General features: G+C 32.2%; 1 protein-coding gene across 14 annotated transcripts in view; it reads left to right on the top strand.

Annotated features, from left to right (window-relative positions):
- LOC145303656 (MAP kinase-activating death domain protein-like) overlaps positions 1-27,324 on the top strand; it is a 602,561-nt gene that overhangs the window by 370,437 nt on the left and 204,800 nt on the right. For 8 of the 14 annotated variants that reach the window (XR_013873756.1, XM_080145231.1, XM_080145228.1 and 5 more), the window contains 5 exons: positions 929-994; positions 5,409-5,520; positions 8,288-8,474; positions 10,976-11,173; positions 15,971-16,079. Coding sequence is in view for 13 of the 14 variants with exons in the window: in XM_080145231.1 (XP_080001357.1) it covers positions 929-994; positions 5,409-5,520; positions 8,288-8,474; positions 10,976-11,173; positions 15,971-16,079 (672 nt within the window). In the remaining variant the exon portion in view is untranslated. The remainder of the gene's footprint in view (positions 1-928; positions 995-5,408; positions 5,521-8,287; positions 8,475-10,975; positions 11,174-15,970; positions 16,080-27,324) is intronic. The other 6 variants (XM_080145234.1, XM_080145239.1, XM_080145233.1 and 3 more) reach the window with 1 other exon arrangement.

Raw genomic sequence — 27,324 nt, 5'->3', positions numbered from 1 at the left:
AGTGAGCTCCAGACCATCTACCCGTCGCTCATGAGCAAGTTCTGGTGCCAGCAGGACGGAGCAAGTTCTCACACCTCAAACCTGTCCCGAGATTGGCTGAAAGAGTGATCAGTCTCAAGACTGATTTTGAGTGAACACTCCATAGCCCGGACCTAAGCCTCCCAGATTTTTTTCTTTGGGACTATCTTAAGGACAGAGTCCACGCAGGGAATCCCAGAACCATCACAGAACTCATGGAAGCCATCAGGGAGGAGATGAGGACCATTACCAATTCGGTCTGTGAGAACGTCATGGACAACTTCGTGCTGCGCCTCAAGAAACGCACGGAGCTAAATGGAGGCCATCTAGAACATATGCTGTAGAATGGAGAAAAAAAGGCCAAAGACCCTAGCGTTTTGATGTGATGTTTTGAATATAATAAACTAGTTATGACCAAAGTTTCATTTCATTCAGACAAAACACTAGGAAACGGGGCCTAATTAGAGTTGGGGCCCGTTTTTTTTTGGGGGGGGGGGTTACCCTGTATTAACTTTTTGAGAAATGTCGATTTCTTCTTCTTTGATTTCTTTCTTTCAATGTATTTAGTTTCTCTATATTAACAATAGGCAATTCTTTATGGCTCCCAGTGCTTGTAGAGAGTAGTTTCTACACCAGAAAATTATATGACTTCAGTTTTCTTGTGGTTCCATGTGGTTATTTATAATAATTATTATTATTATTGCACACACATGCACACATACAGTTCTTCAATACCTTTACTTTAAATCTTGACATTGTTTAATATAACTGTTGTGTGTTTGTTGTCATCATTCCCCACTGCATATTGTGCAATTTGTATATTTCTAACATAAATCTTTCCTTCTTATGCATGTTTATTCCTTCTCCCCAGTATTCACAATGCCTTGTTTTCCATTTCTTTTCCCCCTAGGAAATAATCGCTCTGTTATGCCAAACCTTCAGGGTAGGCCTCAAGCTAAACCATTTGCACCACTAGGTAAGTCATATATCCGATAATCCTACCACACTTCACATGACAATCTGAGCACACAAACTAATTATTCAAATTGCAATCGGTGTTGTTTGCAGTTAATCTGTTGTAGCACCTTTACTTTTTTTTTTTTTTTAACTCCGTTGGACAATTGACTTTTGTGAAAAAATATTTCAGATAATAAAACATTAAAAATGAATATTTTCATTTGTTCTCTAAAGTAATTTCGTTTCTAATAAATATATTGTTCATTTCACACTTTCTGAGATATGGAGTATTATTTTTTAGTATTATTTTTATTTCATGTTGTAACATTGTTAAAATATGAAACAAAAATGAAAGTATAAATAGTTTCTTGTTTTTTTTAATTATAAAAATATTTTATTTCATTAAATCCTCAAACATATAAAAGACTAATTTCAATCTAAATTTTTTAAAATTGTTATTTGATTCTTCAATTTTTCTATGTAATGTCAAACAAAAATGAAAGTTTTGGGTTTTTTTTTTTTTAAGATCGTGAGTCATATGAATAATTAAAAATTAATAATAATCTCAATTTTTCTGAAAAGTTTGAAACAAAAATGAATTTTTTCTCTCGGCAAATTTAGAATTTCAAGTCTTCTGAAAGATTTATGATTAATAATAATTTCGTACTTCTCAATTTTCAGTGTTCACTGACAATGTGATAAAACATAAAAATATAAGTACTCTTGGGCTATGCTGGGTTAAAACAGCTAGTATCTAATATGTGTATTGACTATTTGTGAGATGTCGAGGATTATTACTTTTTAAAATAATTTTTTGAGGAAGATTATTACTTCTTAAAATTATATATTTTTTTTCTTTTTCCTTTTCATGTTGAAACATTAGAAATCCTTTTTATCTTTACACTCTGATTTGTGAAAGTCTGTTAACATTTTTTTTAGAAAATGATGAACAGATTTAATCAAGACAAAATATATCTGCATGCATGTGTGATTAATAGAGCTGTGACAACAGCATATTCTTTTCATTGTTTTGACTATTGAGTGTATATCCGTTAATATCTTATATGTTTATATATAGACTGATGTGGTTCTCGGTTGATTGACTGTGTCTTACTATGTCGGATATATACTTGAGAGTCAAAATAATGAAAAGAATATTCTGTTGTCACAGCCCTAGCGATTAAATGTGAATAGATTACAATATAGAGATAAATACACAGATATATATGAAAAAACTATGATTTTGAAGGCTTAGAGAATTTCTTTTAATTAATAAAAGTATACTTTCCAACTTGCAAAGTTATGTCTTTTGACATAGTAAAAATTATTTAAACTGAAGCCTATATTCAGTCTGCAAGAGTCGCTTGTTCTCATTCCACTTTCCAAGTTGTAAATTAAAATTGTTTTTAGCAAATACTTTTTCTAATGTTGCAACTCCACATATTTTAACAATTAAAAAGAAAAACAAATCATGTTATGAAGTAATTATATATATATATGATCTCAGATATATTATCAAAAAAGGTAATTATTAAAAGTAAACTTTCCTTTTAAGACTGATAGCTCATAGGTCATAGATAATTTGGTATTTACACATTATAGGAACTGCATTAGCATCAGCATATTCCAGGCAGGTTACATAACCCACCAGAAAGTGCTCAAATGCTTAACCAATGAAATCGCAGCAGCCAACAATTGCCAAATGGTATGTTTTTGTTTATTAAATTGTTAAGTGAAATTACAGAATAATTAAAAAGCCCCCCCCCTATATATATTAAAATAGCTTTCTCAATAATAATATCATTTCAACACAGTCTATAAACTGTACAAGTATGGTTTTTGCATTGAAATTACCATACAATGATTGTTTTCAATGATAATTATGCATATTTTGTTTGCTAGCGTTTTACACATTGGTTATAATTTTCAGTTAAAAATATTTAAAAACAAAGTTTACGTTCATCTTTAAGTAGTTTATATAATCTGCCCACGATATGTTGATAAAAATATGGTCTCTATTCTGCATAAATACTGATAATTTACATTGATTACAATTTTAATTTCTGAGGTGATAAATTGTAATCTAGATTTATACTGAGTTATAAGCTATGCCCCCCTGCCATTTTAATCACTCTGTCTTCAATGTCTCTTGCAGTAAATATTCCTAACAGGTTACTAACATGAATAGATTAAAATTTCCAAAGTTCTTGTCCAACTAACTCCTCTCTCTCTCTCTCTCTCTCTCTCTCTCTCTCTCTCTCTCTCTCTCTCTAAAGTGATAAACTCTTTTAACTCCATTATATCAAGTAAATGTGTGATTGTCTAATAAATAACATTGTGAATTATGGAATATTTTGCTGATTTATAGAAGCTCAAAGTATTCAACTCCACTCTCCTCATAACATCCTGTCATATCGATCAAGATCAGTAATCAGCCTGCATTAACAATTGAATCTGCGACCACTCTCTTCTGCACTGTTGCAGTAACATCATTCATCTGCCATACTATCGTCATTAAGCAGGAAATTGGTCTGACACATTCTCCTCCAACTTTCACTACCTAATGGGTGTGAACACGTTGGTGAAAAGCTGATAACTTGAGCAATTATCTTCAAGGAAGACCTCAGCAAAATTTCTGGCTTGCAAGTTGTTGGTTTTCATCAATGCATACCCACTTACTATCTCAATCAAGCTTGTACAAAACTGCCATGTGTGGGTTGTTAGTGTTAGAGATGCTATGTAGATAAAAGATGAAGCCAACTCAACCAGCCCAGAGTAAATGCTATACCAAAACAAGATGGATAAGCTAATTAGGGTTCAAATCCTATCAGATTTATTGTGTTCAATTATACATTAATAATGTGAGGAAAGATATGAACTTGCAGTTTTACATAATGATAATAGATGAACAAGTAACTGGTTTTAAATCAACCATATAGAAATAACCGTTTCAATAAGCATTGTATTTTAAAATAAATTAAAAAAAGTCCTTACATCATCAACGCTCTGATCCCCATCTGGCATCAATTGTGATGGACGGCTCTCGTCTGGGTGAGGCCCTGTGTTTTGACAAGCTTCTGGGTTTGACCTTTACTCCTGATCTGAAATGGAACACGTACATCAAGTCTGTTGCCAAGGTCGCTGGAAAGATGGTGGGATCCTTCTACCGCTCCAGAAGATATCTCACTACTGATGCAATTCTCTATCTATATAAAAGCCAAGTACGTCCAAGGATGGAATACTGTTGCCATATCTGGGCAGGAGCTGCAAAAAACAGCCTATCCTGCCTTGACAGAGTACAACATAGACTTCGTGGCTTAGTCAGGGATGCCCTTTTCTCTACCCTGCAACCTCTCTCCCACAGAAGAGACGTTGCAATCCTATCCTTGTTTTATCGTTATTTCCATGGCAGGTGCTCGTCTGAACTCCAATCTCTGGTCCCCCCTCGCCAATCTTTCACGAAAAACACCCGTCTAGCCGAATCCACTGTGAAAAATTTCCCCCACTCTTTATCTGTGCCTAAATCAAAACGTGGATTCCATGAACAAAGCTTCTTTCTTAGAACTGCACGCCTGTGGAACTCTGTTCCGTCTGCCTGCTTCCCACCGGACTACAACTTGGATGTCTTCAAGTCTAATGCTAACAAATTCCTAATGAACCGCCCCCTTAAGTAAACACTTCATCAAATCTCCACACTAACGTAATGTACTTGCAATAACCCTTATCCCTGAGTAGCTTCCGGACCTTGATAAGTGGTGATCACTGTGTAAAAAAAAAAAAAAAAAAAAAAAAAAAAAAAGTTACTGTGCCATAAAACAGAAATACAAAACCAATTATATCAAGAATTACTGTATCCATTAGATTCAGCCACTCTGATGAGTCGTAGATGATGAAACATGTGTCAGTGGATAATTATATTTTAAAAACAATATATATGGTGCTCCCCATTTGGGGTTACCAAATTGGCAAAAGGGAAAATTATTCCCAACTCGCATTTAGGTAAAAATGCACTTTCATATAAATGATTGAATTCATTCAAAAAATATTGCAAATAAAAACAAATAACATCTGTCTCCATTAATGTATTTTAGAGTAAATATTTACCATTGAAATTAACAATTTTCCAAAAATTGTAATGTTTTTGTATCTTTTGTACAAGTACCTTTAACTTTATTTTGATCACTATATTTTATTCTGCATTCTTTTGTTCTGTGATATTCATACACTAACATTTCAGTGCTATTTACTCGAACTTAATAAAATAAAACAAAATAAACATTGCAAGTTGCATCATACATCTTAAAAAAAGTCTGAAAATTCTAACTAAACTATTGTGCTGTAAATAAAATTAGAGTTAAATTAGAATCTTTAAAAAAATTAAGTAAAATTGAAAGTTTTTGAATTCATGTGATCAAATATTCTTATGTTTTCAGGTAATCGACGAGCTCTTGTTGAAAAATCAGGATTAGTAAAACATACGACCAATCGGCGACCTCGTGAAATGACCCGTCAACAATCTACAGAATCCCGCCCCAATTCAAATAGGTAAGAGTTTTAATGCTTAAGGTTTTCCATTATTTCACGTTTTATTTCAAATGCTTTCTGTTAACTTCACCAAGGAGGTTATGGTTTTAGTTGAGTTTATTGATTTGCCATTATGTTTGGACAAATTTGAGCAATCGTCACCAAACTTGGTCAAAATATAGATTTTGATCTAACTTAGAACTGATTTAATTTTAGAATATCTAGATGAAAGATCAAGTTCACATTTTTTTCAATGACTTTGGTTCTCTTCATTGTAAAGACTTAATACTAGATACATATTGTAGCCAATAAAGTCTTGTCTTATATGATCTTGAAATTTTGATGCAATTTCAACTTTCAATTTTCCTAAATTTGATGTGTGAATCTGATACTGTTTGATAACAGTAAACATTATGCCAAATTTCACATCAAGCGTTATCAACATGGTATAACATCAGGAATGCTTTATACAATATGGAGAAATAAAGTGCAAATAAGACTTTGGCACATCCTCTAATTGATTTATGACTTATGGTTTTGTTATTAAAATAGGTCTACTAATCATTCATAGTTTTTCAATAATTGAACTAATCTTAAATTTCTTACATAAAAATAAAAATTATTCGGTAAATGCCACTAAAACTTTTGAGGTGTAACTTTTTATAGTGATTCTAATGAAAGCCTAATAGCAATAGAAAAAGGGGAGGTGGCAGTGACATTGACTGAAGACCTGTTTGAATCCTTTCGGTTCTATAGCTCCACTGACTATGGATGTTGGCAACCTTCACATGGTCTCTCCTGTACATACTTGATTGGTTATAGTCAGCTAACATACTTCCTAACTCCTGGCATATAAATTTACTATGTAAGCAATAATATCAGTATTTCAAAAGTTAATAGTTTTAAATAAGCAGAACTTCTTTTTCTAAAATAAACAATATGAATTTTTTTAAATAATAAACACTTTTTATTTATTTTAAACAATATATACAGTACTTTTTTCGGAAATTTTAAGCAATATACATAAATGAAAATGAAAAATAGAACTTTTTATAATTTTAAAGAATATAAACATTTTATTTTTACTTTTAAACAATATGAATAGAAGTTTTTTAATTTTAAACAATATAAACGTTTTTATTTTTAATTTTAAACAATATAAACAGAATTTTTTTTAACAAATATTGTTCACGAATGCTTTTGATAATATGGGAAAAGATTTCTCCCTAAAACCATGCACATTTTTAGCATCCCAAATTTTTAAAATGATTTATTGCGATTGTATTTTCATTGTCAAGTTGTCAAGTCAAACAAAAATCAAAACAAATATTTTTTCTAATGTCAAAAAAATTAAACAAAACAAAAAACTACTTGATCAATTTACATATTTTAAAAAAATATTTAATATATTTTTACGATCCAACCCAACGTATATTACCTCCTAAAAAAAATCAAAATCTACTTTTTTGGGGCTATGTTTCAACGATCTTTAAAGATAATATAAAATAAGGAATTTATTAAATATAATTAAAATTTAATATTCTAGAGTGGGGATCACTCTCCTATATAAATTTAACGTAAAATGAGCACCCACTTCTTGGCCATGAAGAGGTGAACGAGACATGCAATCGTTAGTATTTTTTCAAGTTTGTTGGCAGGGTGGGGTGGGGTCATAAATTCCAAACATTTTAAAAATACATAGAAACACTTCAAAACGTATGTGTTTTGGGGGGGAGGACTCCTGTTTTTAAAGGTTTGTTTGGAAAGGTCTCACGATTAAATATTACTTAATTATTACTTCCCGATGTTTTTAAGGCTGTTAAAACACACAAAAACAAGTAGGATTGACCTGTACAATGCATGCTCCCTCCTTGTACTTTTTTTCTTTTCATCTTTTTTCAATTTTTTCCAATAGATTCCATTCCTCTCATATAAAGGATGTTTCATTCAATCTAAGGACAATGATATTAAGACCTTTATTATCCAATGTATTTCATATTGTTTTCACTGGTCGCCATGTTTGTTTTTCGCACCTATGTGCATTCAATTTTTGCGTGTTTATCCATTAATTTTGTATACTCACTTGCACTTTTATGCATTAATTCTGTATTGTGACTATTTCATAGCTAGCTATAACATATACTGACCCCACGAGCCATGGGTAGTCTAGTATTTATATAATATTGGGAAGAGATGAGTACATCAGGAGGTACCAAACTCTCAGCATACATGCCTCTATTAGAACAATCCATATAAGTAGGAGATCATTACTATCAAATTTCACATTCCTGGCTCTAATAGTGAATAAATAGTTCATACATAATCTTCCAATAATTATATAAACTATGAAACATGATAATTCAACAGATAAAGAAATTAATGTTTTTTGTATTATGATAATGTACTTATATGTTCTATTAGTTTCATTTATTTAAATGTAAATATATTGTAAATGTGCTTTTAAATATGAAGTAAATAGATTGATAATGAGTGTTATCGACACATTTAAATATTTTTGTACTTAAAATAATTTAAATAAACGTGACTTAAATGATTTTTTTTTATGAAGTTAATTTTTTTGAATTTTGTTTTAGCTGTATAGAGTTTAATGAAACATGGGAATAACATTCAAGATGAGAACAGTAATTTGAATAATCCAAAGAATACAAAGTAAATGTTTTTATAATTCTCTGATGGTCCAAAACGCAATTATCTAATGTTGTTTTTGAACTTATCGAATTGTATTTTTATTTTTGTTTCCTTTTTTTTTTTTTCATTTTTCTCTCAGTGAAAATCAATCTTTCCTGAAAGAAGTTATCAATTCAGTCCTTGAAGGACATGGCGTCAGTTGGTTGAAGATTAGTCGTCTGAAAAAACTAATGGAAGACGAGAGCTATCGCAATTTTGTGGTCAGTCGACTCAACAAAAACCTTGATAAAAAGTTGACTGATGATAACCAACATATCGAAGATGTGGTATGTAGTTGTGCTTTCTTTTACAATTTTTTTCTATTGCTGTCGACATATCTCATTTAAATCAGGAATCACATTTCAACATTTAATAAAACAAGATTGTTTTGCATTCTTTTTTTGTGGACTGTTATCCTCATCTTCATAGTTGTTGTTCTTTCACCAGATTTCAGCCAACTCATCCTCTGGCTTTCTTCAGGTGATTAACCGTGATGGAATAGGAATAGGAATGCTGAATCTCATAACTTATCCCCAGTAATTACTGCCTTCCATAGTTGTTGTTATCTCACTATGTTTTGGCCAACTAATCTTCTGGTCTGCTTGTGTAGGATTGAAACCACTATCTTCAGACAGTGCTTACCTGAAACCATAGAGACTGAACGCCTCTATCTACTGTGCCAAAGGGCAAAAATGTGTTGAGACAACAACTGTGGAAGATAGTAATTACTGGGAATAAGTTACAAGACTCAGTGTTCCTATCCTATTGCGGTTAATCACCTGAAGAAGTCCAGAGGATGAGTTGGCCAAAATGTGGTGGAACAACTATGAAGATGAGGATTACAGTCCGCAACTAGAATGAATACACAAATTATGAAGCTTCATCTCAAAGGATTTCAAAAATAAAAACCATTTTTTTTTTAAATTTAAAAAAAAAAGGTTTCTTGTCTCTTTATTTTTCTAATTTTACTGCAATTACTTCTCAAATGTCAAAGAGCTCTTTCCTAGGGCTAACATTTGATTTTTATATAAAATACATAGATGTTCAACTAAAATTCTTCTCTGCTTCTCAAATGAGATAGAATGGAAGCCAGTTGAAAAATGAAGGACATCATGCAAGGATTGAAAAGGATTGATGGAATGAACTAAGTTTGATTACTTGTGAGGGTAGTATATTACAAGAATTATTTTTTCTTCACAGAAGTTTTCTCTTATCAAGGTCTGGAGGCCACTCGAGGATATGGGTCAATGAGTGTACAGTAGTCATTGGGACAATCACATAGTAATCGTTAGTCATGGAAATCTGGTAAATTGGATTACTTAAGGAGACGGCTCATCAAGAACTTGTTTACATTGGACTTGAGGACAACCATATTGTAGTCAGTTGGAAAGCAGACAAACAGAATAGTTCCACAAGCAGAAAGTTCTAAGAAAGAAACTTTGTTCATGGAATCCACGTCCTTTGACATTGGGTTTGAAGACAACTGCAGAATTGTGTTCCACAGATGGAAAGCCTTTGTTAAGAAGCTTTATTTTTTTAAATTTTGCCAGATATATAAAAGAAGAACGTAACTATAATAGCAAAGCGAGTTCTTGCTGTGAATGTTTTACATGGGTGAACCAGAGATTAGGGCCCGGTAAAGCATTTTCCATAAAAGTAATGATAAAGAGAGACTAGTGACGTCACTTCTGTGAGAATGGGATTGTAAGAAATTAAAAATTCATGAATGGACAGTGTTTTCCTAATATGAATAATATAAATAAAAGAAATTCAAGTCTATACTTGAAAATACAGGGTGTCATAATTCTCTCTGAAATGCTGACCGGAGTGTCGACTACATGTTCTCTGAGTAATTTGTTTGTCACTGCAAAACCTACTCCATGGATGCAATGTTCCTCTTCTGCTTTGCCAGTCCAGAGGAAAATGTAGTTTTTTTCCGAGATGGAGCCAGTTCCAGCCAATCTGGTCTCCTGTAGAGTGACAATGTCGACAGACAGTTGGCAAGTTCATGGTCAAGTAATGCGATCTTACGAGGCAGACCTTGTGCACAAAGGTTGAGATCCGGGTCATGAGTGAAACCCGGGCACAGTGTACGAATTTTCCAACTTCCAAGTCGGAGAGTAGTCTTTGAATTGTGATTTGTAACAGGTGAATGATTTACGTCCATGATTGCCTGACCACCCCATTGAAACAGCGGACATGACGAGGTAGCACCTTACTGACCAGGGGCTGCCTGGTTTGAGGCAGGTGGTAGCCACCGACTAGAGCTAAATAGCCCCTCCCACCGTTGCAGAGGATCCGAAGCGCCTGGTCGCGACGTCAATTTGACCAGACTTTTAACTCGTAACCATCTTCCACCATTGCGAGAGCCTGGGTGAAGAAACTCATGCGTTGCACAAGCGGCACTTGACCAGAGCCAGTAGAACCTAAGGAAAGACAAGGTCGATACGTTGGTACCGACTCTGGCTGCAGGAGATGGCCGTTGGCTCATAAGAAGCTCATCCGACCTTTGATAGGTCTTGTTTTTGGTCCTGCTGGGTGTCCCCACACCCTCCTTACCCAGGTTACCCCGGGCGGGGGGGGGGGGCCGGTTTAGTCGCCGACGACCCGACCATAAGACAGCACTGGGTTACATGGTACCAGTGGAAGTTTAAGACTCAGCTGACACTAAAAATACAGGGTAACATCTATTTATCGATTATTTATAGTATAATATTTCTGTACATAAATGATTCTATTCCACAGCTAATTAGTATATTTCTTTCTTTCTTTCTTTTTTTTTTTTTAGTGTGTTAATCGTCAGGTTTTCAAGGGTATGTTGACAACATTGAAAGCAATGGTGCACGGCCTTGAATACACTTATCAAAATCATGGCCTTGGAGGGATGGCAAGTGCTTTTATGGTGCTTGAAATTTTGCACACACATTATTGGATCAAGGAAGTTGGCAATAACAGCAATAAGAGTGAAGCTAGTGTCACTCCAGAGGTAAGGGCTAGATTTATACAATTCGTTTTTCCCTCATTTTCTTGTTCATTTTAGAAAGAATAATAGCAGTGATAAAAAAAAAAAACATTATCTAATTGTTTACATTTATCTATTTGTTAATGTTGATTTGATTATTGGCATAATATATGGCATAATCACCTTGATACACCAGTTCCTGTTTGATCACCAGAGTTAAGCAGTGTTGATCCTGGTCAATATTAAATGGGTGACCAATTTGGGAATACAAGGCACTGTATGTAGGAGGACGTTGGCATCAACCTGCAAGAGCTTCAAAAACCTAATGCCATCATATCCCCGGGGATATGCATGTGACTGGGGACTGCTTGGGAATTTCATACTCCCATGGAACTTCCTCTTTTCATTTCATATTGACATTTGTTGCTAACATCTATGTAATTGCTGGCATTTACTTGGTATTAGTGTTAGGACGATTAATCGGAATCAGAAATAAGAAAAATCAGGACTTTTGGTGATATCAGAATCAGAAAAAATCTAGCCTATTTTCCAATGCCAAAAACGATTCCTTTAATTATCTTCTTTTATGTGATTTTGTTTAAAATAAAATCTTCCACTGCTTGTAGTAATAATCGAATGACACATATTTATTGATTTTAACCGACCAGTAAAATTAAAGTCTGTAGATCATCCCCCATATGTGTATTTTTCCATTTGAGAAAATATATGCACATTCAACACATGTTTTTACAGTAGTCGAGAAAAAAATAGCAACTTTATAGTTAAATATGTAGAGATTTATTAAGAATCGAAATCAGGTATTTACTATAGAATCAGTACTTGTATCGGAATCAGGAAAAATATCGGAATCGACCCATGACTACTTAGCATTTACTTAATTGTTAGTATTTATCTAATTGTTAACGTTTATTTTAACATTTATCTAATTGTTAGCTAATAATTTAACATTTACTTAATTAATATTAGAAAGCTTGGCAGAACAATATAAAAATATGCAAATGACTGCAGTAACAGAATAATTCTTTACAATTTCATTTCTTTTTTATTTAAATAAATATCTTTCAAATATGTTAAAATAGCATAAGTAATATGCCAAGTCAAAATTAAGACCTCTAAAATATATACGTATTTGCTTACCTTAACTTTTGATATTTTGTTATTGTTACTTATTTTTTTTATCTTGAAAAAATCTTTGTTAACAGGTATTTTATCTAAAACTCTCCATCTAAACATTTTAGTTTGGGAGTTTTAACTAGATAATTCTAAAAACTGGCAAGTATTTTTTTTTTTTAATATGTAGACTAGCAAAAGTATATCTGGTCGTATTAAATTTCGGCCATAGTCAGAAAATAAAAATTTGAGACTATAAAGTAAAAACTGACTTAGTTTTAGTTAGAAACATGCAAGTACAGAATCTCTATTATATTTTCCTTATTTATTTTAATAATTATTTTATTAAGTACAAATTTATTTGGTTACAGGAGATTATTTCTAAATGTTTGTCAGTTCAGAAAAGGTGGGATAAACAATGCTATTGACTCTGCAATAGCAATAAATATTGAAAAGATAAAAAATTATTCTAACTAAATGGAAATAAAACGTTTACATTTCTTGATCGTTCTATTGTGTATTAATTTCTATTTGAATTGCCTTCCTTATTTTACTACCCAATCAGAATGAATGATTTATTTCATCCTTGTGGCATGACGTCATATACATCTGTCAGTGAATTAAGAGCATTAATATATAAGCGTGGTAAGGATTACAGTATTAAAACATGTCTCATTCTTACTAGTTTATTACATATTGCTGGATAATAAATATCTTAAATTTGTATAAGAAAATGAAAGTGTCAGTTTAAAGTTACCTTAATATGCCGATACAACTTAAGAGTTCCTATTTATTTGCCTCCCCATGAGAGCTAAGTAAGGCACAAGGTCGGTTTTTAACAAGGAAAATCCATATATTATTTTTTAATTGTAGTTCATTATTGAGATGAGCATTATTTATATCAATGTTAATCTGACGAAGGCCAGAGGAATAGTTGGCCGAAACGTCGTGAAACAACAACTAATAAAGATGAGAATAATAGTCCACAATAAATAAATTGTTAAGGAAAATCTAGTTCCCTAAAAGGGTCACTCTGAATCGAAACAAAAATTTAATTTGCCTCAGTCTAGAAGGACTTGTCCTGCACTACCTGAATACAGAAGAAATGGAGTGAAGTCTCAGAACAAATGCTACATTTTGCTCCTAGCTAAAAGACCAAGAAGCACAAATGTTAAATAAAAAGAACATTTTATGAAAATAAAAAATATTCCTGGATAGATTTTTTTCCATGACAACTTTTCAAATAAATTTGTCAGAATAATTTTTAAACTAAAATATTTTCATGACAAAGGATAGCAAACTATTTGGATAACTTTAACGTGAACACAAATTCCTTTTTGCTTATATAAGTTCAGCTTTAGATTTTTGTGGCAAGACTGAAGTGAAAAGGAAATCATGCAATGTTGATCATTTTTAAACAATACTTGCCAAACTCTTTGCATATTCTGAGTTGTCCAGTAAGTGTTAGCCTATAGCAAATTTGACAATGATCACGACCATCAAAACTTGATCAATTTGATTTGCCAATTTAAAGTTGTGAATTTGTTTTCTTGTCTTCAGTGACATTGTATACTGATTATATTTTACCAACATCCTTTCCCTTCTATAAGTTGGCAGTTTTACTAAAGATTTTCTTTAGTTAATTTCTTTAAAGAAAAAGTGGAATCTTTCTCTCTTGATTTTTTAATATCTTAGTTTAATGTTAAGATTGTGGTGTTTCTTGGTTGACTTCTGAGAATCTACCTTTTCTTGATAAGTCCATGGCTTTGTTTGCTGGACATTCTGGATCCATTTGCGAAATATATCCCAGTAGTTTCTATCTTGATTTCAAAATAGACAAAAGACAAATGAGATTCTTGCGATCTGCTGTATATAAGTTCCTCTTGGAAATTTTATCGGGGTATTTTAAACTATCAGAATTCATAGCAACTATTCTCGGTTATGGGAGTTGCTTAGTTTGTATTTAATTTTATATTAAAAGTGGTTTCATTCATATGTGGTCTTTCTTTAATTTTCTTCTCTGATATTCTGCCTCTTCTCAACCATCTTTTATTAAACTTTTTTCCATACAGATGATTACCAGCTGTTTTCTTTGCATGGCGTCTACAGAATCCTCGATGATTGAAACAACTATTTTTCACTGTATTATTTGAATGTCTCTTCTCATTTTGAGTATGATTCACACAATGTTTCAGTTGGTGCAACCTTCAACCTCTACAGGTGCATCTTTTTGAACTCGGAAATTTTTCTGTGGAATCTATACAGAATTTTTAACAGAACTCTTTATTTAATCCAAGGGGGTAGCATACTCTTGTTCCATCAGCCATGATCAGGTAGAAGTCTTAAGTAATTTTCATTTGTATTCTTAGTGTCGCTTGTACTGAGGATTGAACCTTCAACTTTAAAAAGAGTGTCACTATAAATTTTATTTTACTTAGTACTTTATCCGTTACACCAATAGTCCAATAGTCTGAATAATCTAAATAGTACAAATTATCAATTAGCATTTAAAAAAAACAGAAACTTAACTATTTTCATATCTCACCATTTTTTTGTATTTCTGCTTCATCCTTCAATGACAATTGTTAATTCAAGGAGATTGTTTTGTTTTGTTTTTTTTAATTTTTTTTTTATTGCTTGCTACTATATGTGGTTTAATTCAAATATCCAACTTTGTGATCTGTGTCAAAATATTTAACATCACCTGAACATTTTTGTTTTCTTCCTCAAACGATTCCTTCTTGATACATTTATTTGAAATATTCTTAGGTGAAAATAGTTATTCAAGAATTTATTTCATCTTTTATTTTATATTTTATTGCTAATCTAAAATTTTTGAAAAGTTTTCTTTTTTTTTTAACTTAAACTCTTCTATCTAATGTATCATCCTGTGAAATTTTAACATGAAAACGAATTCCTTTTATTCATACTGAGTCGGATTAATGTTTTTCATGCAAAGGGTCTCCAAAAAGGTACAAAGAAGATTGCTGAATTTTTAGATATTTTGGGGGGAAAAAATTGTTAATCAGCTTCAAATTTTCTTTGAAAAATGGTCTTTAATATGAATATTATTGCATCATCCAATTAATACATTTACTTTTGTTGTTTCAAACACCATAATTTAACCAATCGCTTCTCTTGCCTTTTGGTTCATATAATATCCAGAATTTATTATTTTTTTTATTATTTGCTATTTATTCTATCTTGGTCAGATAATGAAAATTTCTCATGAACCTTGAAATAGTACACTTGAAACAACAACACTGAAGATAAATTGATAATTTGTATTATTCGGAGTACTATTCTCATACGATTCTCAATATTGTTTTCACAATGTTTCAGGTACATCTTTGAACTCTGGAATCTTTATGAAATTTCAGACTGACTTTTTTTTTAAATCTACAGAGATAGATTGTTCTTGCTTCATCAGCCATGATTGGATAAATAAAAAAAAAAATACTCATTTAACACTTCCATCTATTCATGGCTGACAGAACAGGAACAAACTGCCTCTGCGAATTAAGTAATTGATTAGGTTCAGAATTCCTTATAGATTCCCAAGCTTGAAAAGATTAACCTGAAGAAGGTCATAAGTTACATTCAACATAAGTCCGAATAATCCAAATAATATATGACGATACTATTTATAGAAGAAACAAAATTCTTATCTTATTTTTGTTTTGTTTTCAGATCTCATCGCCTTATGGAAGTAGAGAAAGCCTTTCATCGAAAGGTGAGGACTCACCCCCAAATCCTGAGGCCCGAAGCTTGCATGAGGAGCACATGGTGGCTGCCCTTGGTATGCGGCATGCTACTGTTTTCCTTGCTCTAGAATGCTTGTAGGCAGCTTTTAAGCACTAACCTTGCCTGGAAGTCTCTTATATGTAGATATCAATTCAGTTTTGAGCTCTTATTGGTTCTTGGTAGCACTTAAATACCTTTTCTAGATGTGATATTCACTACACTGCCTTGACCTGTTAAAAAGAAATGTAGCTAAAAAAAAACAAAAAACAAGATAATTACATTTCTCTACAATTTTTTTGTATTTCTTGTAAATGTTTATTTTTATGTTTAAATTCATCATCCTTTTTATGTTTCATTATTATCAATTCCAAAAGACATGATGTTTTTTTTTTAATAACTTACTTCACAATGTGTCAGTTACTTGACTTTTAGCTTAAGTTATATGTTAAAGATTAATTGAAACTTGTTCTTTTTATGAAAATTATCAGATTAATAGATGACCAGATACAGTTAATTTTTTGTTTTTGTTTTCTTAGTAGTTGTCTATGGAAATCCTAAAGAAGACGTGTGTTGTACATTTAATTTTTATCTGCTCACATTTGACTGCTAAAACCGAAGTCAGATGCACATATATCATTGCAAATTAAGTGAGAAACACTGTCTTTGTAGAGCAGTACTCTATCGGTTTATGTATCATTTGAAACTTAATTGCTGTCTGGAAGCATAAATTGTACTACTTAGATGAATCAAATTTCAGTTTATCTTAGGTTGTTTATCATTAGGTTATCTTAGTATGCAGACATACTGTTATAATTCTCCATGAAATGACTGACACAAACTTTTGACATCATTAATTCAAGTCAAATGGATGATCTAAGCTGAGTCTACATGAAATGTAGATATAACAGATTCCCCATATTTTAAATGATTAATAATTTAAAAAAAAAACGGTTGGGAAACAAAATATGAATCTTTAATAAACTCAGTCTTTTTCGAGCATCTATGAGAAAAGGGATAAAATTACAAGCATATTTAAATGCAAGTTTGCACCAGTTAACAATGGATGTCAAAAATGTGATGAGACTGATTATGTGAATAAAATAGAAAGCAAGGCCATTGTAAGTTAGCTAATCAATTGAATCTTCTTCAAAAAGGTTATTTTAGAACGCCATTGTTTCCTACAAAAAAAAAACATGATGGATATTTATGTTGGATTCTGTTAAGTTCAATTTTACAATTAAACAATTCAACAGCCACAATAAAAACTAATTCCAGTGTTAGTAAATCATGGTTCAAAATATTAAAGCTTCTCCAGACAACTTTCCATATGCCCCTCCCTGTCCTTATTAGAGATTAGAGCAACAGGGTTTACCTCACTTTTAGGGAACAGAGATACAAATTCATCTGATGATTGTCTAAGTAGGATTGGTTTTATCATATTGTATTGGTATTAACAAATATTTAATTGATGGTGTCTTTTGCTAGTTAATCCTGACCTCTTCATATTCTCAAGTCATTTTTACCTGTAAAAACATAATACAAGCAATGCAGAAAATTAAGTGTTCATAAGATTTTGTTTGGAAAACAAATTGTCTGTCTAAATGTTATTAGAACTGATTTCAATATTATTTTAACCAATAAGTGTCCAAATCTTTTTTTCTTTATTTCTAAAAAATCTTTTGTTAAACCAATATTATTTGATACTAAAATTACTTTTAAAGATTTATTTGATAATCATATCATTTATTTATACTAATTATAAATGTGGGCTGGTTATAAGGACTATTTACCAAATCAATTTTAATTTAATAGATGAAACTGATTGGATCTAGATTTTCTCGGCATACTAAAAACTGGGACGTTAATGTTGCCAAAATACATCAGACAGTAATGTAATATTTGCAAGACACTTCAATCTCTATGACTAATTATAGATATTTTTGAAAAATACTTATGTTGCTGAAATATGGTTAATTGTTCTTGTAATCTTACAAAAAGGATCATGGGCGCTAAAGCTAAATCTTTATAATAATCCAAGAATATTCGGCTGCACATAATTTCTGAATTTTCAGTCAGTACTCATCATCTGATCACCATCAGGATTACTGATCATAAAAAGAAAATCTGTCTCTTTACTTTCGAGTCATATCTTGATTATCGATCATGAATTTCCATTTACCATTTTCTTTGACTCTAATGTGAAGTTCATAATTTCATCTAAAACCAATAATGCTATATATGATGTTTAACTAATACAAAATCCATCTATATTTTTAATATGATTTCTACAATATCTTTACTAATCTACCATACACCTTGTTGTAGATTCCATTTTTGATTGCCAACTTACAAGGATTGTACAAGCTCAAAATATTTCATATTTTCTTCCACTCAGTCTAAAATATTCAAGATTAAAGGATATTAATATATTCATATATATGTGTGTGCATATTATTATATTTATTCAGTGAACATAATGATTTGAGATAACAAATGTAATCAAATCTTCTGCCAATGTTATGATATCATAACATAGGTTTATGAAGCGATCACATATGACATCTCTTATAGCACTGAATTATACTACATATATGTGTGTGTATGTATTTATTATTAATAGTCAGACTTTCAAGGTTTATGCTTAATTGATGTTAATTTTCTAACTCCAAAACATGTACATATAAACAATAGATTTCAGTAAATGTCTTTTTTCATATTTGTATAAATTTTGAATAATTTTTTAAATGAATAGACATGGTTATTGGTATTTTTTTTTTACTTCATTTTCACTCCAAACAAGGTACCGTGCCACTTTCATGTAGAGGACTACTATCTGGGACATAAATTGCAAGAATACTATGTAGGGAGTTGAGCAGTAAGATGTCTGTTTACATTACACTTGAACTTTTGCGTGTCAGTACAATCAGGGAAGCAAGAACCTGGAAGGGAATTCTAAAGTCTAACAGTCCTAGGGAAGAAACTATTAGAATAGAAGGCTTTCTGGCATCTGAGGATCTCTACCGTGTAGGTGTGGAATTTTGCTGCTTGTCAAGGAGGCACAAGGGCTTGTAGTTAGTTGGAGCATCTACCACTAAAATACTTGTAAAACAGGCAGAGGGATACTACATTTCATCGATTGGACAGAAGTTGAAGCTTAGCTGACAGTCAGAACCTATTAGGTTGGTGACTCTCTTTGAAACCCTGTTCAGGAGTGAGAGACTAATAGCAAATGCACCAGCCTAAATGTAACAACAATACTCCATACATGTGCGAATGGTGGCATTGTAGAGGTACAAGATACTCTCAGGCGAAAGTAACTTTCTAGCACAGTAGGGAGAGCCCACCTTCCTTGCAGCATCCCCGGTAATTCCCTCAATGTATTTGTTCCAACTCTTGCTCCCTGTGAACGTTAAGCCGAAGAGTTTGAATGAAGTACTTTCAGGTAATGTATCATTAGCCATGGCTATCGGTGGTAGAGGTTTTTTGTAATTATTAAAGGAAAAAAGCTAAGTCTTGGCAGCATTTAATGTTACCATCCATTTTTGTCCCATTCCACTACAGGCTGAAGGTCTTCCTCTTGGGTTTCTGCCATTGCCTTGGATATGTGTTCATCTGTTTTCCCCTCATGCCTGGTATAAAGCATGGTGTCATAAGCAAATATACCCATCTAAGAGACAATTTTATCAGAGAGGACACTTATGAATGTCAAGAATAATAAAGGTCCAAAGATCAACCCCTGAGGTACACCCACATTTTTTAGTGTTTTTATATTTATATATATAATATATATATAGTATGTTTATTATACAAACATTATTGCTTTTGGAAAGCTATATCGATGCATATATCGAAAATAAAACCCAGTAACAAAATGTTGAGAAAGTATTATATATATGTGTGTGTGTGTTAATATTGAAATATTTATTTCTGTTATAACAAGAATAAATTCTGAAAAAATTAATGCTATTTGTTTTTTACTTTTCATGACATGCAGTGACATCATGTCATATGCAGTCAAAAAAAATAACATTCATTTTCTCAATTTACTATTTTCTGCTCAGTTTGAATTTCTTTTAAAATACGAACTAAAGATGTTAATAATTTATTGATATTCTCTTGACAATTTGAAACTGCAGTAAAGTGTTAAATTAAACCACATCTGTTATTTCTTTTTGTTATAAAGATCTATCTGAAAGGATATTGAGACCTTTGTTTGTACAAGGTATGCTGTCCTGATTTGGCTTTGTGACAATTTTGAGAAGTTGATTTTCATAATATATATATATATATATATATATATATATATATATATATATATACACACACACACATCATTGTGGGATAAGTGTCCTGGCATTTACTGAGAAAATTAACCAAGGAAACTCTTGCTTTTACCCCTGAACTACATATTACTACTTTTATTCTTAGATTTTACTTTCTATAAATGTCAATTATTCAGTTATAAATAAGTTTGAAATCGACTTCAAAAACTTAGGTGATGAGCTTTTCTCTTCCCTGCAACCTCTTTCAAACAGAAGAGACGTTGTGAGCCTGTCTCTGCGCTATCATTATTTTCATGGCAAATGCTCATCTGAGCTTCAATCTATGGTCCCCCCTCTTGTCAAACTTTCACAAAAAAACACTTGTCTAGCTACAATAACTATCAACAATTTCCCCCACTCTCTAACTCTGCCTAAATCTAAATGCAAATTCCATGAACAAGGCTTATTTCCTAGAACTGTCTGCCTGTGGAACTCTGCTTTCTAGCTGACTACAATATTGTTGTCTTCAAGTTCTTGTTGAGACATCCCCGTAAATACTTCATTTCTACCCTATTTCCACCACTAACTATTACTACACTCTTGTCCCGGTGACCACCATACACTCATTAACACTTATCTTTGAGTGGCCATTGGGCCTTGATACATGGTGACTCACTTGTAAAAGATAAAAAAAGGAAGTACAGCAATTTCTTTGCTGTTTATGGAGGTCCAACAATATATTAACATAAGTAACATTATTAACATAATCCTTCCCCTACCAATATGAAAATTAGAAATCAAACTATAAATATGAAAGTTTCAAATCGAATTATCATATGGTGTAGCTTTTCCACAAAAGAAATAATTCCTTACTAAAATTCATTTTGGTTGCATGTCCATTATTCATGTATAGGTTGGAAAATATATAACGTAATGTAAAAATGGCATTTTTTAATTTTTGTACTTGTATTTTCTAATAGGACTTATTTAATTTATTTTCTGTCATGACATATAGGATTTTAATAACTGCTTAATAATAATAATGAAAAAAGATGTGTACATATCATAGCTAGTCTCCCATTTTATGGCCACTTATCTAAAATTACAAAATAAAATGGCTTTTTCGTTTATACAATTAAGTACAACTGAAGTTGTAAACATTCAATCTAAACGTTTCAGATGTAATATTAAAGTAGTAAGACAAAATACTATTTTTTGTTATGAAATACATTATATAAATCAATTTTCAGAAATAAAAAGCAATCAGTTATAGGTTTATGTAATTAAATATACTTATTATGCATTTTGTTTAATTATTGTTTATATTTAATTAAATACATCATAATCCTGTTGACACACCAGTTCTCGTCAGATCACCAAAGTTAAGCAACACTGAGCTTGATTAATACCAGATGGGTGACCATTTGGGAATTCTAGGTGCTGTATGTGCTCTCTGCTTATCTTGGCATTTGTTTGCAGACGTCTTGTACATACACCTCACTTGCCACTGGTATTTAACAATGTCGACTCAGGAGAGGTGTGGTTAGAGATCCTGCTACAAAAATTTCACATGCAGGCACCCCTTTGTGGGTATCCATAGTCTGTCCAGGACTGAACAAGCCTGTTTATTTAATTAAATACTAGCAGGGAGACCTGACGTTGCTTGGTATTGAATGATTGTAACGTTCTCTAACAGCCTCAGTCGCAAAGTGGACAAAGAATAGAAAAGAACTCGCTTTTTGTTTTGTACAATGACATCTATTTCCTCATTCTCTTGTTACCATCGTAACGTCCCTCATGTGATCGTCTTCTCTAGCATCATTCATGCCTCACGTGATTGTGAACATTATCCATGCCTCTAACATGATCATGAACGTGATCTACATTTCTAACATGATCGTCCTTTCTTTTTTATACTCTTCCCCCCCCCCCCAGCAATGTCATTTCACATGTATTTGCATACACACATCTGCAGTGTTACGTGATGATCAACGAATATTTCACAATCCCATATTTTTATTCTCATCGAAATTGATGAAATCGACCATTTTTTGATCAAATCAATTGATTGCCTGCTCTAGTTAGGGACCCATCATGGTGCACTGGGAGAAAGCATCACATGCCTCCCTGCAGTGACTTAGTCCACAATACATTGTAGTCTACATTGCACTGTAGAGAATCTACTGTTGATTTTATAAAATTATTTTTTATATAATGGCTTGAATTAAAGTTTAAAATGCAAAAGTCAACTATCATGGTTCCAATGTGCTCTTAGCAGAAATATTCATTTTGAACGCACCCCTGTCATATCAAAGAACTTACTGTTGATTTTACATGCCTGGCCTTACTACTTGTGTGGTGATAATTGCTTTAATTTAAGTTTAAAATGAAAAAGCTATATCAAAGAACATACTGTGGATTTTATATGTCAAGTGTTTCGGCTTGTGTGATTATATAACTCCTCAAATGCATTTGTGATGTTAGGTAGTGTAAGGTGTTAACTTTGGCCAAAATCGCCTGTTCATTCTTTCATCGGATTATTTTGATTATCAATACTTAGCGAAGACATTCCGATACAAACAGCCAGGCACATAAAGTATCTTCATGTGAAATTTTAGAAAAGTTGGTCCAGCCGTTTTCGAGTCCACAGGGAACAGACTCACACACACAATAAGTTCCTTTTATATAATAGAGATAGAGACACTAACCATTTTTATTTTGTTTACTAATATGACTGAAGATAGAGACACTAACCATTTTTATTTTGTTTACTAATATGACTGAAGATAGAGACACTAACCATTTTTATTTTGTTTACTAATATGACTGAAGATAGAGACACTAACCATTTTTATTTTGTTTACTAATATGACTGAAGATAGAGACACTAACCATTTTTATTTTGTTTACTAATATGACTGAAGGTAGAAAAAGGAACACTAAAGTATGTGTTATACTTACTGTGATATCATAATAGAGGTTACAGACTAAAGTATTTTTTTGCATCGCTTACAAAATAGATGTTATATCATATGATGTGCCAGTAAAATTTCTTACATTTTTATTGCTCTGTTTCTATATTAATACTAATATATCATTTAACTATGATGTATTAAAAATATATGCAGTAATATAGTATTATTAGTATTTACTATTCATCGTTATATTTGCTGCTTGCTGAGAAGAAAGATGGCATTCATTTTAATTTAAATTTGTTGCTGATGACAAAAAATTACATTTATCTGAAGAATATTCCTAGTCAAATAAAGTATTTTTTGAAAGGTGTTGAACCAAATTATTTTGAAGAACATACTGCCAAGGAGCACAATAAGAACTGGTTAGTCAGAATAAAATATTAATTTTGTAGGAATGAACATATCTATGACAAAAAATGAGAGACCAGCTGTACTTTGTTATATGTACTAGCAAGCCACCTAACATTGCCCAGTCATAAAATATACGTAAATATGGTATTTAAATTACAATTGCAGATTTTGTATTTATCATTATTGTAGAGCCACTATTGATTATTATGTTGTACCCAATATATAGTAGTGATTTAAAAATTAAAAATATGATTTGGGTGTCATCAGCTAAAATTGAAACCAAAGCATGTAGCTCTCCAGCATTATTCTTTACCATCTGAGCTAAGTTGATACCATATAAAAACTTAAAAAATAGAAATAATACATTTAGTCGACTTATGCCTGCCAAGTTTCAATTTTTAAAATTTTGATCACTTAGCATCTATTTGTACCAGCTAAAAACTAAATCGAATTTGTTCCACAGGTCCAAATCCCCTATATATCAAGTTTCAAGTCTGTAGACCAAAAATTGACATAGAACTTTGGTAGAAACCGTTCTGCACACAGACAGACAAGTGTATGTATATATATATATATATATATATATATATATATATATATATATATATATATATATATGGAAATATGTTTCCTCAATTATATTTCACCATTTATTTATACCAATCCTTTAATTTATGAAGCTCGATGTAATTACAGTACATATGACAAATAAATGACGAAAGTATATATTCCAAATTTAAGATGTTGACCATCTTACCGTTTATTCCTTTAAGTAAGTTGACATGCACAATTATTTTTATTTGTTATATAAAATGTGTGCATACATAGTTATGGTAGTTAAAGGAAAATAGTTAATGTCAAGAGTAAATTAGTAATAAATCTACTTTTAATGGGTCCAAAATCAAATATCTATATGTATTTTATTTACTATTTTTTTTTTATTGGTCTTTAAAAAAGCTTGATATGTCATAAAACAGAAAAACCAACTTCATTATTTTAGTCCTAATGAAACAAAGTAGTTTCTTCTACATATTTATTTCTACAATTTAATAATTTAATAATCATTTTCCACACCATCATGTTCCTACTTTGTAAACAAATACAATATGTTTATCTTTTATTGCTGCCAGAAACCAGCAAGAGCTCCAATTGATTACGTCATAAACCATTGCATTCTTTCTTCAAATTTGTCTATTTTAATTTTTTTTTTTTTTGTACTCTTCTCTTCTATTACTCTCAGTCTATATGCGTCAGTGTGTGTGTGCGTATGCACACACATTCACATTTTTATATTGAAAACCCACATACACTTTGTATTTAAGAAACGAATGGTAAAAATGTTCTATTTGTATCGTTTATAATATTTTTGTTGTTGACATATAGGAACCCAATAATTGTTGGATAATAGCTAGCTGTCCTTGCACTGCATTGCTTGAGAGTCTTTTTATTGATCAAAAAAATCTTTAAAAAAGTTTCAAGTGTAGTATAAAACTGATGGAATATCTCCTTTATTTCACTCCGATTCATTAAAGACATTATGGCCGCCAGTTTTAGTCACTATTATTACTATATATTATATTATTACTATATATATTATTATATTTGATTAATGTGTTTGTTTATTATGATTAACATTAATAATGAAATTTTCAATTTTGATTTTTTTTTCTTTTTCTTTTTTTTCTTTCTTTTTTTTTTACTCATGTTCACCCCTTACAAAGCATATCGCCACTTGGACGTAAGGGACTACTATTTGGGGCCATGCCTAGGAAAGATTAACAAGATATTTCTTTATGTTATATTTAAAATTCTGCATATCAGTACAGCGTGGGAAGCAGGCAGTAAGAAGGGAATTCCAAAGTCTAGCTGTTCGAGGGAAGAAACTATTAAAATAGAAAGCTTTTTGGCATTTAGGGACAACAACAGTGAAGTTCATCAGAACACATTCCATTAAAATATTTGTAAAACAAGCACAGTGATGCAACATTGCAGCGATGAGACACGGGCTGGAGCTTAGTTGATAAAGTGGGACCGATTAGATTGACAACTCTTTTTTGGACTTTATCTAAAAGGGAGAGACTAGTGGTAGATGCACCAGCCCAGATGTGGCAACAATACTCCATGCATGGACGAATAGTGGCCTTGAAAAGGTACAGGATACTTGCAGGGGTGAGTAGCTCGATAGAGGAAACCAACCTTCTTTGCAGCAGCCTTTGCAATGTCCTCTATGTATTTGTTCCAGTTCATATTGCCCGCAAATGTTAGGCTGAGGAGTTTGAAGGTAGAATTCTCAGGTGGGGTGCTATTTGTCATGGATATAGGGGGTTGGAGAGGCGTCTTGTAATTGTTAAAGGAGAGCAGCTTAGTCTTACTAGCAATTCATGTTACCATCCATTTACTATAGCCATTCCACTATAGTCTTGAGGTCATTTTCTAACAATTCTGCCATTGTTTTAGATTTATGTACATCTTTTCTTCCCTCATGCATATTATAGAGCATTGTATCAAATATACCCATCTTGGACACAATGTTATCAGGGAGGTCGTTTATAAATATCAGGAATAATAGTGGTCCAAGGATCGACCCCTGAGGCACTCCAGCATTAATATTATGCTGCTTGAATGTACGTTCATCAATGACAACCTAAGAAGGATCTAATTATATTTAGTATACGTCCAGTTATACCGTATGATTTAATTTTCATTAGCAGCCCTTTATGCCAGACTTTGTCAAAAGCCTTGGATATATCAAGGGCTACAGCCCTGGCTTTGCCCGCCCTTATCCAGTACATGGTAAATGCGTTCAGAGATAACGGTTAAAATATCTGCAGTTGAACGACATTACCTGAATCCATACTGTTTGTCAGAGAGAAGATTTGCTTTTGTGAGATAGTGAACTAGTACTTGATTAATTAAGGTCTCAAAGATTTTAGTGAAGAGTGGGAAGAGACTAATGGGTCGATAATTGAGAGGGTCTGTTCTTTCACCAGAATTCTTGTACACTGTTACCACAGAGGCCATCTTCCAGCTATTAAGGAAGCAAGATTCAGCAAGGCATTTATTGTAGAGCTTGGAAAGTATGCGTGCTAGCTCGGCTGAAGATTTCTTCATTAGTAATGCAGTGATTAGATCAGGCCCACACATATTTGAGGTCTCTAATTTTTTTGATATTGCAGACATGAGAAGGGGTGATTTTTACATCATCTAATGTGGCTTCAGTCCGCATAGGGAAATTTGGGAGGGAGTTGTTTGTTGGCTCTAAGGTGGTGTCGGAGGCGAATCGCCGGGCAAGCAGTTCTGCCTTTTCCATTGCTGAGCATGCAACCTTCCAGTTGTTGCTCAGTTGGAGAATTACTGATTGTCCTTTATTCATTACACTATTATAGATTTTCCAGAAATCACGAGTTCCTATCTTTTGCGATTCAATGCATTCTCTGATTATTTAAGCATGCTTTCTTTTGGCTGTTGCTATTTCACTCTTACAATGATTTCTAGCATCTACAAATTTTTATCTATTTGTATTTGATTTATGAGATACAAACCGGCAGAATGCATGCTGTCTTTGTGCAATGGCAGCTGCACAATCTGTAGTGAACCATGAGGGTGAGTGGGGCTTGCTATAATACTTCCGTGTGGGAACATGTGCTTCAATGCCTGCTTTGCACCATTCAGTTGTCTCATTGGCACACTGTTCAACAGGAAGAGAGAAGAT

Source organism: Euprymna scolopes, chromosome 19, assembly GCF_053919585.1.
Source record: "Euprymna scolopes isolate OS-2025 chromosome 19, ASM5391958v1, whole genome shotgun sequence".
NCBI lineage: Eukaryota > Metazoa > Mollusca > Cephalopoda > Sepiida > Sepiolidae > Euprymna > Euprymna scolopes.
The sequence above is the reverse complement of the archived record's forward strand: the minus strand, read 5'-3'. Positions and strand labels throughout refer to the sequence as shown.